The 14,465-nt window shown below is 48.3% G+C and overlaps 5 protein-coding genes across 5 annotated transcripts; 1 reads left to right on the top strand and 4 right to left on the bottom strand.

Annotated features, from left to right (window-relative positions):
• Positions 1 to 716: 716 nt before the first annotated feature.
• midA (putative cell wall protein) lies at positions 717 to 1,550 on the bottom strand (the record flags this gene model as incomplete). The annotated part of the gene is made up of 1 exon (XM_057141790.1): positions 717 to 1,550. The coding sequence occupies one exon, from the start codon at positions 1,548 to 1,550 to the stop codon at positions 717 to 719; it is 834 nt and encodes a 277-aa protein (XP_056995796.1).
• A 1,085-nt stretch (positions 1,551 to 2,635) lies between these two features.
• Positions 2,636 to 3,024, bottom strand: N7520_007855 (uncharacterized protein; the record flags this gene model as incomplete). The annotated part of the gene is made up of 3 exons (XM_057141789.1): positions 2,636 to 2,718; positions 2,770 to 2,878; positions 2,989 to 3,024. 3 exons carry the CDS (start codon positions 3,022 to 3,024, stop codon positions 2,636 to 2,638), a joined length of 228 nt encoding a protein of 75 aa, XP_056995795.1.
• A 327-nt stretch (positions 3,025 to 3,351) lies between these two features.
• On the top strand, positions 3,352 to 5,319 carry N7520_007854 (Zn(II)2Cys6 transcription factor; the record flags this gene model as incomplete). The annotated part of the gene is made up of 2 exons (XM_057141788.1): positions 3,352 to 3,895; positions 3,947 to 5,319. 2 exons carry the CDS (start codon positions 3,352 to 3,354, stop codon positions 5,317 to 5,319), a joined length of 1,917 nt encoding a protein of 638 aa, XP_056995794.1.
• Positions 5,320 to 6,500: 1,181 nt separating this feature from the next.
• On the bottom strand, positions 6,501 to 9,017 carry N7520_007853 (PDPK1 family serine/threonine-protein kinase; the record flags this gene model as incomplete). The annotated part of the gene is made up of 2 exons (XM_057141787.1): positions 6,501 to 6,851; positions 6,909 to 9,017. 2 exons carry the CDS (start codon positions 9,015 to 9,017, stop codon positions 6,501 to 6,503), a joined length of 2,460 nt encoding a protein of 819 aa, XP_056995793.1.
• Positions 9,018 to 12,734: 3,717 nt separating this feature from the next.
• On the bottom strand, positions 12,735 to 14,040 carry N7520_007852 (Oleate hydroxylase FAH12; the record flags this gene model as incomplete). Its single annotated transcript, XM_057141786.1, has 3 exons — positions 12,735 to 13,102; positions 13,159 to 13,933; positions 13,984 to 14,040. The coding sequence occupies 3 exons, from the start codon at positions 14,038 to 14,040 to the stop codon at positions 12,735 to 12,737; spliced, it is 1,200 nt and encodes a 399-aa protein (XP_056995792.1).
• Between the last annotated feature and the right edge of the window lie 425 nt (positions 14,041 to 14,465).

Genomic DNA, 14,465 nt, shown 5'->3' with positions numbered 1-14,465 from the left:
TACAGATATTCAGGGTGAACATGACCATTTATTCCGCGGGGTACACCTTTTCACCTAGTGTACTCCGTACTTTTTGACCTTGGAGATCAATGCTTATCTAAGCAGTGTAGATCCATTCAGCACTATTGATGACGCAATCTACCCTTAAATATAGTGAATGGGAACCTACGGATTAATGCAGATGAAACGAAATCATGGAAACTTTCACATTTTCAACGCCGAACAATGTACAGTCCACAGCATCCTTAACAGGATCAACAGTAGGAAACAGATGTAATTAAATAACAGGATATAAGGATATCGAGATAGGGGAGTCAGGAAAAAAGACCAAGCGCTTCGACACGGGGAATCAAAACGAGGCTATGCCGAAAGATAACGTGGTCGGGAGAGTATTGTGAATTTCGCAAGAATCAAGATCGAGAGAGGGTGTGATCACCGAAAGGAATGTCGAGGTTGCTGGCGAGGCTCAAAGGAGTGAAAAACAGTCAAGTCTATGACAGGAAGGAGTGTAAAAAGACCAAATCGGTCTCCAAGTGAAAAAAAAACCGCAACCAAAGAAAAAAAAGAACCGTGATCTTCGCCGGCCCTGCCCATTGCGCCTGAGAATTGCATGATCATCGTACAGAGATTTTTACACTTCAAATATGAACCGTCTGCTGTTCTGCCATCAAGGTCAGAAAAAACTAGGAAAGGTAGAGAACGGTGCTACCAATTCCCTAGAAGTTCGATGCAGCGTTGACGGGACCAGGGTTGTGGTATTGGTCCAGTGTACTCTTGAAGGGGGTGCCGACACCAGGGCTGGAGGCTTTTTCACGAGGCCCAGAGCCAACGGCGGTTCCGCCCATCAGATCAGTGTCCTCATCGCCATATGCCTCGTTGCGCTTCTTCTGGATGCGCCAGATTACAATACCCAGAACACCTAGGACAATCGCACCGCCGACACCAACGACCACACCAATGATGATTTTCTTATCGGACGACGACAGACCACTGCTGCTGTTCGAAGAAGAGCTGTCCGTGTTGAGACTAGCAGTGTTGGTAGCAGCGGCAGGGGTGGAGGTAGAGGTAATGACATTGGCCACGGTGCTTCCGCTGACAGTCTCATAGGAGGTGATGGTTTCGACAACTGGGGTCTGGGTAGTCGTGGCAGAGGTAGCCGAAGTTACTTTCTGCTGGTCTTCAGAAGAAGATGTGGAGGTGGAGGTGGTGGTGGTGTGTTGCTGTTGTTGCTCGGAGGTGGTTTTGGGAGCCTCTGCAGCGGTGGTCTTGGCGGCTTCCGATGTAGTCGTGGTGGTTTTAGCTTCTTCACTGGTGGTGGTGGTCGAGGAAGTGGACGAGGTTGTCGTTGAGGTGGACGAGGTTGAGGTCGATGAAGAAGTGGGTTCAGAGGAAGTCGTGGTAGCGGCAGGATCGGACGAGGTGACGGCAGTGGCCGAGTCGTTGTTGACGATATCAGAGACCAGGTTGCTGGAGTCCCGTCTCTGGTCCTGAGCCGCAAGTGCAGTCAGGACCAAAGCGTGGAGAATAAACGAGAGTTTGGCGAGACGCATATTGTCTTTCACTCAGTGAACGTATATCAAAACGAGAGTGGGTTGAGTAAGCGACGGTTGGAGGAGAAGAGAAGAAAAAGGGAAAGGGAGTCAGGCGGATGTAGACAGTTGGCGCTAACTTGATCTGGCCCACTAGTCCGGCCCTAGTTTCAAATCTTTGTGTTTTAGGCCTTCTATGATCCTTTTTAAGACTATGGAGTACTTTCAAGAATTCTATTTCATCTTTACACTTAATCCATTTAGTATCCTTTTTATTCTTTCAATCTTTTCGAACCTATCCTCCCCCCCTCTCCCTTCTCCCAGCCCTCGATAGATTGTCATTTGTGGGAAATATTTGCATTCGCGTCCTTCCCCAATCGGCCGATCATTGGCCCACTCGATCCACCCCTCGCGCTGGCCCATATTTAGTAACGCCTGCATTGACACCCTACATGTCCGCATGGGATTCTTAAATACTACTGTACTTGGGAGACTTTGATCATGGCTGTGCTGTCATCTGTACTCCATGAACTTAAATTTGGAACCTGGAGCACCTGAAAGGTCAAACCAAGTTGATTTGTTTATCCGCAGGACCTCACAACTCCGGAGCAAAGCCGACTCAGCCGGTCGAGTTCGCTAATCCCAACTTAGGGTGAAATTGTGTAGCGCTGACATAGCAATAACGCCCAGGGGCCTGAACTAGGTCAACAAAGGCAATGCAGGGCGACAATCCCGATCCACTCCGTATTTCGCACCACTGGCAGTCTAGACTCCTATGGGGCCGTTATGGTATAAGGCCCATATGTCCCTAAAGCCCCTTTAGTTTATTGCGTACGGAGTAATTCTCAAGGAGAATACGGAGCACTTCGTAGGGATAATTGGATGAGAAATTTAGGGACTTGTCATAGTTCATAAACCGGGGGCCAATCTCCGATCTCTAATTAGTTACTACTAGTAGTAAGCGTGATCCTGTGATCACGTTTACACATGGTTGAGAGAGATTATCCAGCGCTATAGAACAAAAACAGAAACAAGAGAGGAATATATTTTGTAATCGAATTCATGGGTATAAGGGTTCAAAACAGTTTAACGCCAGCAGGATTCCATTATAACTTATTTGGAGGCTTTCCCTTCGCCTGATCCTTCAATTCCTCCTTGAAAAACTTCAAAAATTGGTTCAGTTGGTTACCTAGCTTCGGTCAGCTATGTGCAAATCCAAACCTTTCGAGTCCGACCATACCATCACTGAGGGATGTGCGGCTTTCTTCCATCGGCACACCATGGCGATAATATTGAACTCGCTGGTGTACTCGGCCGACCATGTTATGCCAGACACGACTCTGCAGGAGCTGGATGGGGTTAGGGATATTCGGTCGGGGGACACGGATCACATACTCGGCTGACCAACGCGCGCTATCTTCGTTAGCACCGAAGCAATATGAGAGCAAGAGATACTCACCTCTAATTCTGCGAGCCAGAGACCTTGAAAGACCATCTTGATGGCGGTGAGCCAGAAAAGGGATGTGGAGGCGAGAGAACGTGAATCCTGCCGGAAAATGAGGGGATCTGGAGAAATGTCCAGATCCTTAGTAAGCCCCGCACCGAGGTTCCGCCTTTTCAATTGACACATACCTTTAACCTCCTATAGTTCTCTGTATATCCTTCCAGCAATGCTCTTTATTTCTGACTCGTACAGAATCGTCGGCCTGCAATAAGCGAGAGATTCCGCTCAACCATCCGCCGATCCCACCGCGATGTCGAGTGGCCAAGCACACCCGCGGCCAGCATTCTACACCGAAGTCTCGATTCAAACACCCCGATCATGACCAAAGGCTGCTATACATGCCGTCGCCGTCGAATCATCTGCGATAATGGCCTACCAACCTGTCGAAAGTGCCGTGATGCGGGGAAGGAATGTTTGGGTTACCAAAAACCATTGGTATGGGTCAAGGGTGGTGTTGCCAGCCGGGGCAAAATGATGGGTCGGAGCTTCGAGGATGTGAAGACGCCAGTCGGTGCTTCTGAGCGTCATAAATCGCCCGCGACAAATGAATCAAGACCGCCAACTGCTACCTTGACATTGTTTCCCATGCTTGAACCATCCGACACAGAATCATCCCCGAATTCGGTGGCTCAGCCCAGCCCAGAGACAGATTGGTTCCAACAAGTCTTAGATGCAGGGAACTTCGATGCGGTATTTGGACTTGATGAAGGAGGCCTCTTGGAATCAAATCCGCCAGAACCTGAAACTGCGCTGGTCCATACTCCGCATAACATCTTCAGCGACTATATTCCTGCACCATGGGGAATGGTTGATCCTTTGCTAAAGGATTTCAGTCCAACATCAAGAATGTACCTTAAACACTGTATGGCTTCCTTTCAATCACCATTTCTCGATCCACACTAATCACCCAAAGATCATGAATACATGACAAATGACTTTTTGGTCTATCCGCAGCTCAAGAACCCCTGGCGGGATATGCTGGCATTAGTAGGGCACTCACCCCTTATTGCAAATGTATTATCTGCAATGGGAGCTCTACACTACTCGCTTATCTCCAATTCCGACTCATCTATGATGCCTTGGTCATCCCATAACCCCTTGGCCACCAACTCTCTGTTATCGTCGGAGGACATCGAGAACATGATTATACCAACAAGCTCTCGACAAACAACTTCAAAAGCATACCACCATTTCCTGGAATTTAAGCAGGTGACACTCAAACAATTGTCACAGGATCTTGTAAATCCGGCCAAACAAAACGATGAGATAACCCTGGCTGCCATTGTTATTCTCGCTCTTCTGGATCTATTCGAGTCCGGCAGCGGGGCGTGGAGCTATCACATTGAAGGTGCAAAGAAAATCATGAGGAGTCGTCAAAATCAGCTTGGTCAGGGTATTCTCCAGGGACTCGAAGCAGTCGCCATTGATGGGTGCTTGATCATGGAGATCATGGGATCGACGCTGGCGCGACCCGGCGCTCTTTCCAAACCATTCTACGCTCAGAACATGGGACCAGGCATGCTCAAGCGTCTCGAGGAAACGTCCTGGGTGGGCTGCCCCGCCTACCTCCTCGAAGTCATTTTCTTCGTCCACACTCTCTGGTACCAAGACTCGGAGCTAGCACCTGCAGCCCCTCCGACAACCCTGGGGATCTCTACGCAGCCAGGCCAGCCCCTATCTAGTGAATCCTTCGCACATCTACTCCATGGAATCCGCACCTTTGACCCCGTTTCTTGGGCCCAAGAAATGCAAACCTACTTCTTTCTCGATGACCTCTCCCCTCGCATCGCCCTCGCAAGCGCCTATCAAGCCGCCGTCTACCTCTACACCAGTCGTGTCCTCTCTAAGACCAGAGAAGGATACACAGCTCCCTGGATCGAAACTAATCTCCCCTCTGACCACCCCCAAGCCGCACACGACCTCATCACTCGCATTTGCTCCGTCCCCACCTCCGATCCCCACTTCAAATGCCTTATATGGCCCACCTTTATCGCAGGCGCAGAATGCCGTCGCCTATCGCAGCGCTCGCTGGTTTTGGAGAAGCTCGGCTCTCTTTACCAGGCTGTCACGAGTGTCAATGTCCGCAATGCGGCGTGGGTGCTTAGGCTTATGTGGCAGAAACAGGATCTCAAGCGCCGGGAGCGGGAGAACGTTCCTGTTGGGCTTGTTGATGGGCTTCTTCCGAAAGACGCTTTCTTTGAAGAAAATGAACACGAGACCTTTGATTCTTCGTTCGATTGGGTGGATGAGCTGGATGCATCTCGTCTTGACTGGTTGTTTATTTAATGGCATTCTACGTCCATCTAATGTATAAAAGTGAGGATCTAAGTCCTCTTGTTCTTAATGAAATGATAAATAAAACGAAGATAAAAAAAAGTTTTTGTCCATGAATTCTCAAGTACTTTGGAACTACTTCATGGTGCACAAACCACTCATGATGATGAACCGAATTTATTGCCAAAGAAATGACCAAGATACCACCTAATATGGTCCTCAGGAGGCGATTGGATTTCAGAAAATCATGGAAAATCATGGAAAATCGCAACCAAAAAGCTGGGTATTCAATTTTTGAATCTTGCCAAAATTAAATCGAAAACTAGTCTGCCATGGAGCACCATGGACCGAACCAAATGAAAAAAGAGACTTGTGTATGGGAAAGTTGGAATGACGACAAAGAAAAGTCACAAGAAAGCGTCCAGGTCAATGGACTACTTAAAAAGAAGAAAAAGAAGTGGTATAATAGGAGAAACTCATAAGAGTGGAGCCAGGAAAGAAGACAGAAAGGAAAGACAACGAACGAGAGCTAAGCCCATTTCTTTTTTAGAGCAAGTATGACAAGGAAACGGTTTGAAAGAATAGAAACAGCATTGTAAAATCTCTTTCTTCACTGCAGCCTGGAGCTCAGTAATCAACATCTCGAAGAAAAGTCTTGAATAACAAACTTGAATCGCCGGACGGGAAAGAAATGAACACAAGGCCATGATATGGGTGTCGACAGTATGCATCAGATCAAATCAGGGATATATAACACACAAGGAAATGGGGAAGCGACAAGAAATGAATACTTGAATAGGCAACGCAATGAGAGAGAAAAGGAAAGAAAACAATACGCATGCTCCTCTCCGGTTCTAAATGCAGAAACATGTCCCAACACGAACAAAACACGCTCATCACTGTAATATGCAAGAGAAGAGAATGGCCGATATGCGAAGAAGACATCTGTCTTCTGCGCGAAAATTGGCGAGGATGGAAGGTGGGAAGGGACCATGGGAGAATGGTTCCCAGGATTTGGAATATCCTGGCGAGTGGTACATGGCCTAGAATTGAGCCATTAGAGCAACAGGCAGCAAATCTATGCACAAGCCAAGTGGAAGATGATGATGTTGCTTGTATGGGAATACCCTTCATGCTCGAAGTAGCGAAAAAGTGGAATAAGAAACTGTGATGTCTTAGTGAACTCAGCAAGTCTAGAAAACAGCAGCAAGGCCGTTCTTAGAATGACGTCTGCTAAATCTCTTCTTTCCCTTGACCGAGTCCGCGTCAGTCTGCTGCTTAACCAATGTATTACGCCCTGGAAGGGGCATATTGTTCTCATTCTGCAGTTCTGAACTGCGATCAAGAGTGTTGGCGTGACTCGAAAAGCCCGAGGACATATTGCGGAATGCATCTTCGGCGGAATAAGATCCAGAGCTTTGTTGTGTCATTGCCATCTCACGAGCCCGGTCCAGTGCATCCAGCCATTCTTGTGCTGAAACCGCGGTGGATCCGATATTGCTCGATGACGGTTTACAATCCTCAAAGACAAAGTGTTTCTCTCTCTATCATTCAAGTTAGCAATGCCAAAGGAAAAAGAGCTGGCGGGAGGTGCCACATACTGTATCCACAATCCACGATGAATGCCCTTTGGAGTCGGTTGTACTCCTCCAGTGTGTTCCGGGAGCAAGGAGAGAGATTTCAAGCTTTGCTTTCTTTTCGTCACCGCCAGATGCAGCTAGAATGATCCGCGCAGATGATGTGACCATAACCAATCGTTGACGTTTCTTCGTTGCTGTGCTCGAAAAGAAACGTGAGAACTTCTTGGGAGCCTCGGCTTCGCTGCTGCCATTCTTGGATGTCGGGCTGTGGGATGCAGGGGAAGACAAAACGACCATGTTGCCCAGCTTCAGGATTCGCTCGTTGGATCTGCTCAACACCGGTGACCATTCAATGTCTAATTGGCTAGGTGGGGGCAGTTCAGTGACCACTCTGGGCAGAGCCCTGGAACTGGCATTGGGCGTGTTGGATGGAGCCGTTGAGATCGTGGGAGGGAAGCTCTCGCTGCTATCGCCATTAAGCTTGATTGGCTCTCTCGGGGGTGGCACGTAGGCCTTCAACCGGGGGGCCTTTTGTTTCCACATATCAGTACCCCAGGAGATACCCTTGAAGAACTCGTGGTTCTTGATGTGCTCAATCTGCAATCGCTGAGCTGGGTCAAGCACAAGAAGACGCTCAACAAGGTCTCGAGCAACGGCGGGAAATCCGATCGGGAATTCATAGTCCAGGGCGACGATCTTTTGGAACGTTTGGTACTCATTGCCCGCTTTGAAAGGCGGACGACCAACCAGTAGCTGGTAAATGATACAGCCAAACGCCCACAGATCACTTGCCTTGCAGGCATTCTTATCGGTCAACAACTCGGGGCTAACGTATTCTGCGGTACCAACAAACGAGCTTGCCCGTTCTTCCTCTGGAATTTCTGTGGCGTCCATCTGCGGAATTGAGCTTGTGCTCTCGGTTGGTCGATGTGAAGTTTTGAGGATCTTAGCTGTGCCAAAATCGGTAATCTTAATGTGCATTTGGGAATCCAGCAAGACGTTCTCCGGCTTCAGGTCTCGATGAATCACACCACGCTTGTGCATATAATCTATCGTATCGAGAATCTGGGCACCATAAAACCTGGTGCACTCTTCGTCAAAAGTAGACATCCGCTTGAGAACACCCAGAAGCTCGCCTCCTTTGCAGAGATCCAGCACAAAGTATAGCGATCGTTCATCCTGAAAGGTGTAATAGAGCCGCACAATCCCCGGGTGGTCGGTCAAGCGATTTAAAGTGTCCTTCTCAATGTTGACATATTTCACTTTCCTCTCCTTGATAATGTGACGCTTGTCTAGAATCTTGATCGCATATTCCTTCAGTGTTTGTCGATCTGTTGAATGTACAACTGTACTGTATGATCCTTCTCCGAGGGTATTGCCGAACGAGAAATCACGAACGCCCTTCTTGATGAAGCGAGAGACTGTTTTCCCATTGGCGTCCACTTCCTGTCGTACCGAGACCGCGGCCCCACGATCCTGCCAATCGTCGCTGCTGGGTGCTGCGCCGTTCTCCATGCCGTAGGGAGTCCGGGCCATTTGCGATTGTGTAGTTCCTCGGGCGTGTGCTCTAGATGACTGACGCATTACCGCCCCATTGGCCGGGATGTGCGCAGTTCGGTAGGAACGGTCGCTGTGAGAGTTATCGCGCACTGGAACACCTGCTTGCAAGGCCACGGCGGCACCGCGGGCGTCTTTTCGAGAATGGGATGTCGAGGTAGATGAGGCACCGGAATCCGTTCGCATGCGGTATGAATTATCTCGGGGAAGTGCGGAGGAGGCCGAGCCGTTGGCGTAAAGAGAGGAAAGGGGTCGGGAGGCGTTTGGCGCAGTAGCGTGGGGGTGTGTAGAGTAGGGCGGATAAGAGGGAGGATGATCAGGAGTTGAATAGACGACGGACGAACGGTTTTCGACTGGTGCTGGAGCTTCGTTCGGTGCAGGGGGGAATGCTGAGGGGGGCTCGTCGTTCGGTGCGGGATTCTGTGGGTGTGTTGATACCGAACCGTCCGTTTGACCGAATGGACTGGATCCCATCGAACCAGCGGTCGCTTCCTCTGATGGCAAGGGCGAATCATCTGGATTTGCTATCCGAAGCCCTCCCAGGGACTGGGATAGGCTTAAATCGCCATTCATGACGGGCACGGGCACGGGCACTGGCGACCGGAGGTATGGGAGGTATGGAGGAGAGAGGAGAAAGGAAGGAGGGAAGAATCCAGAAGCCAACGAATTATGGCGGCGAAAGCAACTGTGGAGGCATGGTCCGACCTCTTTGGGTGACGACGTGAAAGTGAGAGGGGGAAGAAAAGGCAGAAAAGGATCAACAGGAGGCTCCGTTTAGTAGGGGAAATCGGGTCTAGTGTCCCACGGTGGGCTGAGCTTCCTATTAATGGATGAGAAATAGCTAAGTATAATTTCGATTCATATTCAAGACATTACTTTCATACAGACTATGTAGAGGCAAAATAAATAAACAGAAATTCGAGTTCGAATTTGAATGCGTCGTCATCCAGATGTAGTAGGGGAATGTATCAATTAGTACTCGTAAGTCGTGACTTCCTTTCTATACTTCCTTTCTTATAAAACTGCTATCTCTTTCTCTTTCTCCTCTCTCTTCTCATGCTGCCACTGATGATCAGACGCCCACCATCAATCATCTTTTTGGGGGATGAAGAACTTCTATACTATTTGCGCCGCTCGTTTCTCCGTTCTCTATCCATCGATTTTGGCCGCCTAAATCTGAATGATCAAGATCGAAACTATGACTATGAAAGGCACAATCTGTTCAACCCTTCGAGCTCTGGAGAATCATCCGACAACTCGGACGAGGATGTGGATGCTAAACAAATCCGCGTAGTTCGATCATCCAGCGTTGGAACGCGTCCCGTGCCAGGCGTCATAACAAGCCCAGTGAAAGAATCTGCCTTGACAGAGTCGGCCCACCAGACAGTGGACACCATCAATGCCCCCGCTACTCGGTTGGGATTATCGATTTCTTCGCAAACTCGTCATAAAGTCACCTGGGCTGCGTTACCACAGAGGGAAAGGTCCATCTATTTAGTTGGAAAAGAAGGTCTGTGCTAAGGGAGATCGTCAGTTTAGTCTGATAATCGAACCATTGACCACATCTCGCAGAAAATTGCCGACGATATCACCATGCATTGACCACTGAAAATGATGAGCATTCGCGGCTTCCCACTGTTCAGGATTCCCGTCAGTCGCCCGCCATTCCGGAGACTGTCAATGCCGTTCCACTCCGGGGCCTAACTTTAGCGTCTATACGGTCTGACGAGGCAGGCTTAGCCAGTTCTACGATCTTGGCCGCCATTTCAGTGGGGACCCAAGTCGAAGAAAGACACTAATACTCACCGTTCCTCGACTATCAAGCAACGTGCCAATCGGGATTTTGGTTCGTTGGACGACTGTTGAGACCAACCTGGTCTGGACTGGAGTTCGCATGGATTACGATTGATATCCCATTATTGCTTCTACGAGATACGACCTGTATACTTATCTTTTATCGCTGGTTTGCTTGTTAATTTGGTGTTCTTCTCTCACAGACGTGTGTCCAGCGTCATTCTGCAGGGAATAGAAAACTTATGACCCTTATCATTTGACCAGGATCTACTACTATTGATTTTTGTTTTGCACAAAATCTTTCTTCCGTACAACGATCAACCAGATGGGGATGAAACAGCCCCTATGTATAGGTGGTGGTATAGTTCGGCTGTGCTCCGGTGGGGAGAAGAAACCCGATCCATGTATTATCCGGTTGCGTTTGGATGACCCAGCAACTGACGCGTCCTTCCAAATGCCCTGTTTACTGGTGTTTATTTTGGATACCAATCTGGGAAATTGAACTATGATTCATTTGGACAAAGCACAATTGAGACATTCTACCCCAGGTACTGCATATTTTGGATTTTTTATCCCCCCCCCCGGATCTTGTCCCATCCACAATCGGATATTTTTCGCTTCCATGCTTATCGATTGTCTCACCGGTTTTCTTGGCTGGCAAGAAGGCACCAGCGAATATTTCAACGTTCTGGGCCCTTCTTTCCCCAGCCTCACGATATTAATAGAAACAATACCTCGTATGGTTGGCCCGTCCTTACGGCGTACTTCCTACTTAGTCGTTGGTCTGTTTAAGCGTCGGAGAATTTTATCGGGACCAATCAACACCCAAGCAATAGCGGACTTCTTTATCATGTCTTATCAAAATCTAAAAACTTTCCATGCAGACGCAGATGCAAATGCAATGCACATTACGAAACGGGCTTGGTCAATTCTATAATTGTTAGGAAATTTTAAGTGTTACAGGTCTGCGGTACGGAAGGCTGAGCTATCTATAGAACTGAGATCCACGTTGCCATTGCAGTCAACTCGACAACCAGTTGAGTTATCGGATCCGAATTGAAAGACTTATCGAGAAAACAATGGATTTTTCATGATTGTCACCGTAGGTATATCCATGTAAGTCGCTTATGCACCTTATATTCCAAGGAACAAAGCAAGCGGCATCCATGCATTCAATTGAACCGTCTAACCAAAAAAAAGCATGCTCTCTAATGCGCAGTACATGCACATATCAGCCAATCCGTATTTATCAATGAGAAGTAACAAACACGAAGGGAGGGTGAAGTAAGCCTAGCATATAACTAGGTTGACTTGTACGAGTCGTAGGATATGATGATCTCGTGTGGAACGCAGCTGAGTGACCCAACGGTGCTGATAAACATGAGGTCGCGTCCATAAACCCATGGAAAAGGTATCATAGTATCATAGTAGATGATGCTTTGCTTGGAACAGCCGAAATCGTGTCACAATCCTCCGGGTCAGACTACATGGTAAAGTCAAGGTCAGTAAGCTTTCAATAGCCCAGACAATAATTGACAAACCAGGTGAATAGTAACGATATCAGGCCAGAACAAAGCAAGAGTGAATTGAGAGCTCAATTGCAGTCTGCAAGTCTTTCCCTTCGGACACGCAGCATCTCCTCCAGAACTTCAATCTCAACCTCCGTCTGGCATTTCAGATCCAAGCCATCAGCGGAATATTCGCACAGACGAGAAAATCTGCTCTGCCAGGATTGATCTTCCAACCATCTTTTTGCTCGCTCTCCTGGTTATGTTTCCATGAACCAAGTATCAATTAACAACCAATAGAGCACATATGACAGGATCCAAATACTGATATTCGGCGTATGACCAGGGTCCACTTCGATGACATTGAGTCCGTGTCTGAGGAATGTCAGGGCTGGAAATCAGAGGCAGGTTCCGAGGCCAACCAAGATCCCGAATCGAACTTGTTCCATTAGGAGCACTGCCCGGTTGGTGCGGGAGCATGCATAAATGGTGCAGATAAAATGCACCAGCCACTACCTGGATAATAGGTATTCTGACTCCGCCTAGTTCCAGTAGTTCCATTATTGCGGTTGGTATACAAGAAATCAATAATCAGTGAGGAGCAAGGCAACCAGAATAAATTGGGGTAAGAAGCTGGCTTTTGGACCGATTTATACAAGAATCAATGTTCCGGCTTCCTGCACATCAAACGGCCATGCTGCCTAGCGTCCTAGGCAACAATACATGATATGATGCACAATCTAACCAATTCTGGCAGCATTTGAAGCCCGGACCATCCCCCGCAAACGAGGACCTTGGCAAGCTTGCCTTTTAAATGATTTACGTCTGGAATAAGAATTGATATCATCAGAAAGAGAACTTTTTCCTCTATTCACATTGGAGATGGTCTCTCCTATACAGAATGGGGCAGAATGCAATCTAGTCTAAATCTATAATCTCTAATAACAAATGATGAAAAAGCCAAGCCGACTCGAACTGGCCGATTGACCTAGTTGGCCTTCTTTTCGGCATCCTGGGCAAACTTCCAGTGCAACTCTCCATTGGAGTCGGGGTTGTACTTGGTCTTGCAGGTGGTGAAGGTGTTGACCAGATCCTTCAGGAAGGAGCCCTCTTCGATACGGTACTGGTCTCCGAGGTAGGGCACGATGGCGTTGGTGGCCTCCTCAGCGTGGTAAAAGGGGATTTTGTTGAACAGGTGGTGAATGACGTGGTAGTCGATGATCTCGTGGAAGAAGTGGCGACCAATGAAACCGAAGCGGCGGTCGACTGTGCCCAGGGCGCCCTTGACGAAGGTCCAGTTGTTCTCGTCGTAGTGGGGGACAGTGGGGTGAGTGTGGTGCAAGTAAGTGATGGCGACTAGAATTTTAATTAGCAAAGGTTATGGGCGGATGTTTGGATGAGACTGTTCTTACCGAGCCAGTGGTGGACCCAGAAGTAGGGCACGACGTAAAGCAGGACGACCTTCCAGGCGCCGATCTGGGTGGCCAGGTAGTAAAGCGCACCGGCAACGATGAGAAGACCCAAATCAGTGATCGCAATCAGGTGAGTCTGCGCGTTGGTGAAAAGGGAGCCCGTGGGGTCGACGTGGCTGTTACGGAACATCTTGGGAGCAGTTCCCTTGTTCGGGAGACTCTTGTTTCCAGCACTGACATTGAACAGCATGTACAATTGCCATCCCAAAACCTGGTGGCCGAGAAGAGCAACAGCGTGGTAGAGAGGAGTCTCATCAACCAGCTCGATGAACTTGCTGAACATAGTAGGCTTCTGTGCCTTGACCTCATCCTCAGTCGCAGGAACGAAGACAACATCCTTATCAATGTGGCCGTGGTAACGGTGGTGTCTGGCGTGGGTGATCTTCCAGGAGAAGTAAGGGACCATCAGGAGAGAGTGGATAGCCCAGCCAACAACATCATTGAGTCTGGTGTACTCAGAGAAGGAGCCGTGACCACATTCGTGGCCGATGATCCACATTCCAGTTCCCACGCAGCCTTGCACAAAAGTATAGAGAATCCATGCCGAGGCGCGCATCAACGGTGTAGGCAGAAGGTCGATCTTGAGGGCCAGCCATACGAGAATGGATGCATAGATGATATCCCGGACGAGGTAGGAGAATGACTTGATGGCCGAACGCTCAAAGCAGTGGGCGGGGACCTTGCTTCTTAAGAAGGCATAGGTAATATCCTTGGGCTAGTCAATTGTTAGTATGAAAGTCACCAGATTCCGAATGAAGCACATACATCAGTCTCTCCCTTCAATTGAATGACGGGCGCCGTCTGAATAGTAGAAGATGCCATATCTACTTGATTTCACAAACAGCAAAGGTTGTAGAATCAAAGATTCTTGCCCCTGGGAAAAAAATATTTACATGGATAGGATGATAAATTGATTGGCTATGGAGTACTCTGGTAATGGATCCTGATGTGGAACCATTCTAGGCTCTTTCTAGACGTTCTGTGGGTAAAAGACTCAAATTGCCCAATAATATGATTCAGATCTTAACTCCTGACTTTATTCCCCTGGAATTCTACCCAACAGAACCGTTAAAAAGACGTTGATTTGCGCGGGATTCTCGTGGAGAAAAATTCTACTTTCGACGCTAGCGCGCAATTTAATCTCCATCGGCTGCTTCTGATAGGCTCCATTGGTACTAGGTTTGAGTCTATTCGCTAGCGCTTTTAAGAGATCCCCTGACATTTTTTTTCTTTTTTTTTTTCCATTT

Source organism: Penicillium odoratum, assembly GCF_028828045.1.
Source record: "Penicillium odoratum strain IBT 22623 chromosome Unknown utg000005l_segment0_segment0, whole genome shotgun sequence".
Taxonomy (NCBI): domain Eukaryota; kingdom Fungi; phylum Ascomycota; class Eurotiomycetes; order Eurotiales; family Aspergillaceae; genus Penicillium; species Penicillium odoratum.
This window is presented reverse-complemented; position numbering and strand designations above follow the sequence as displayed.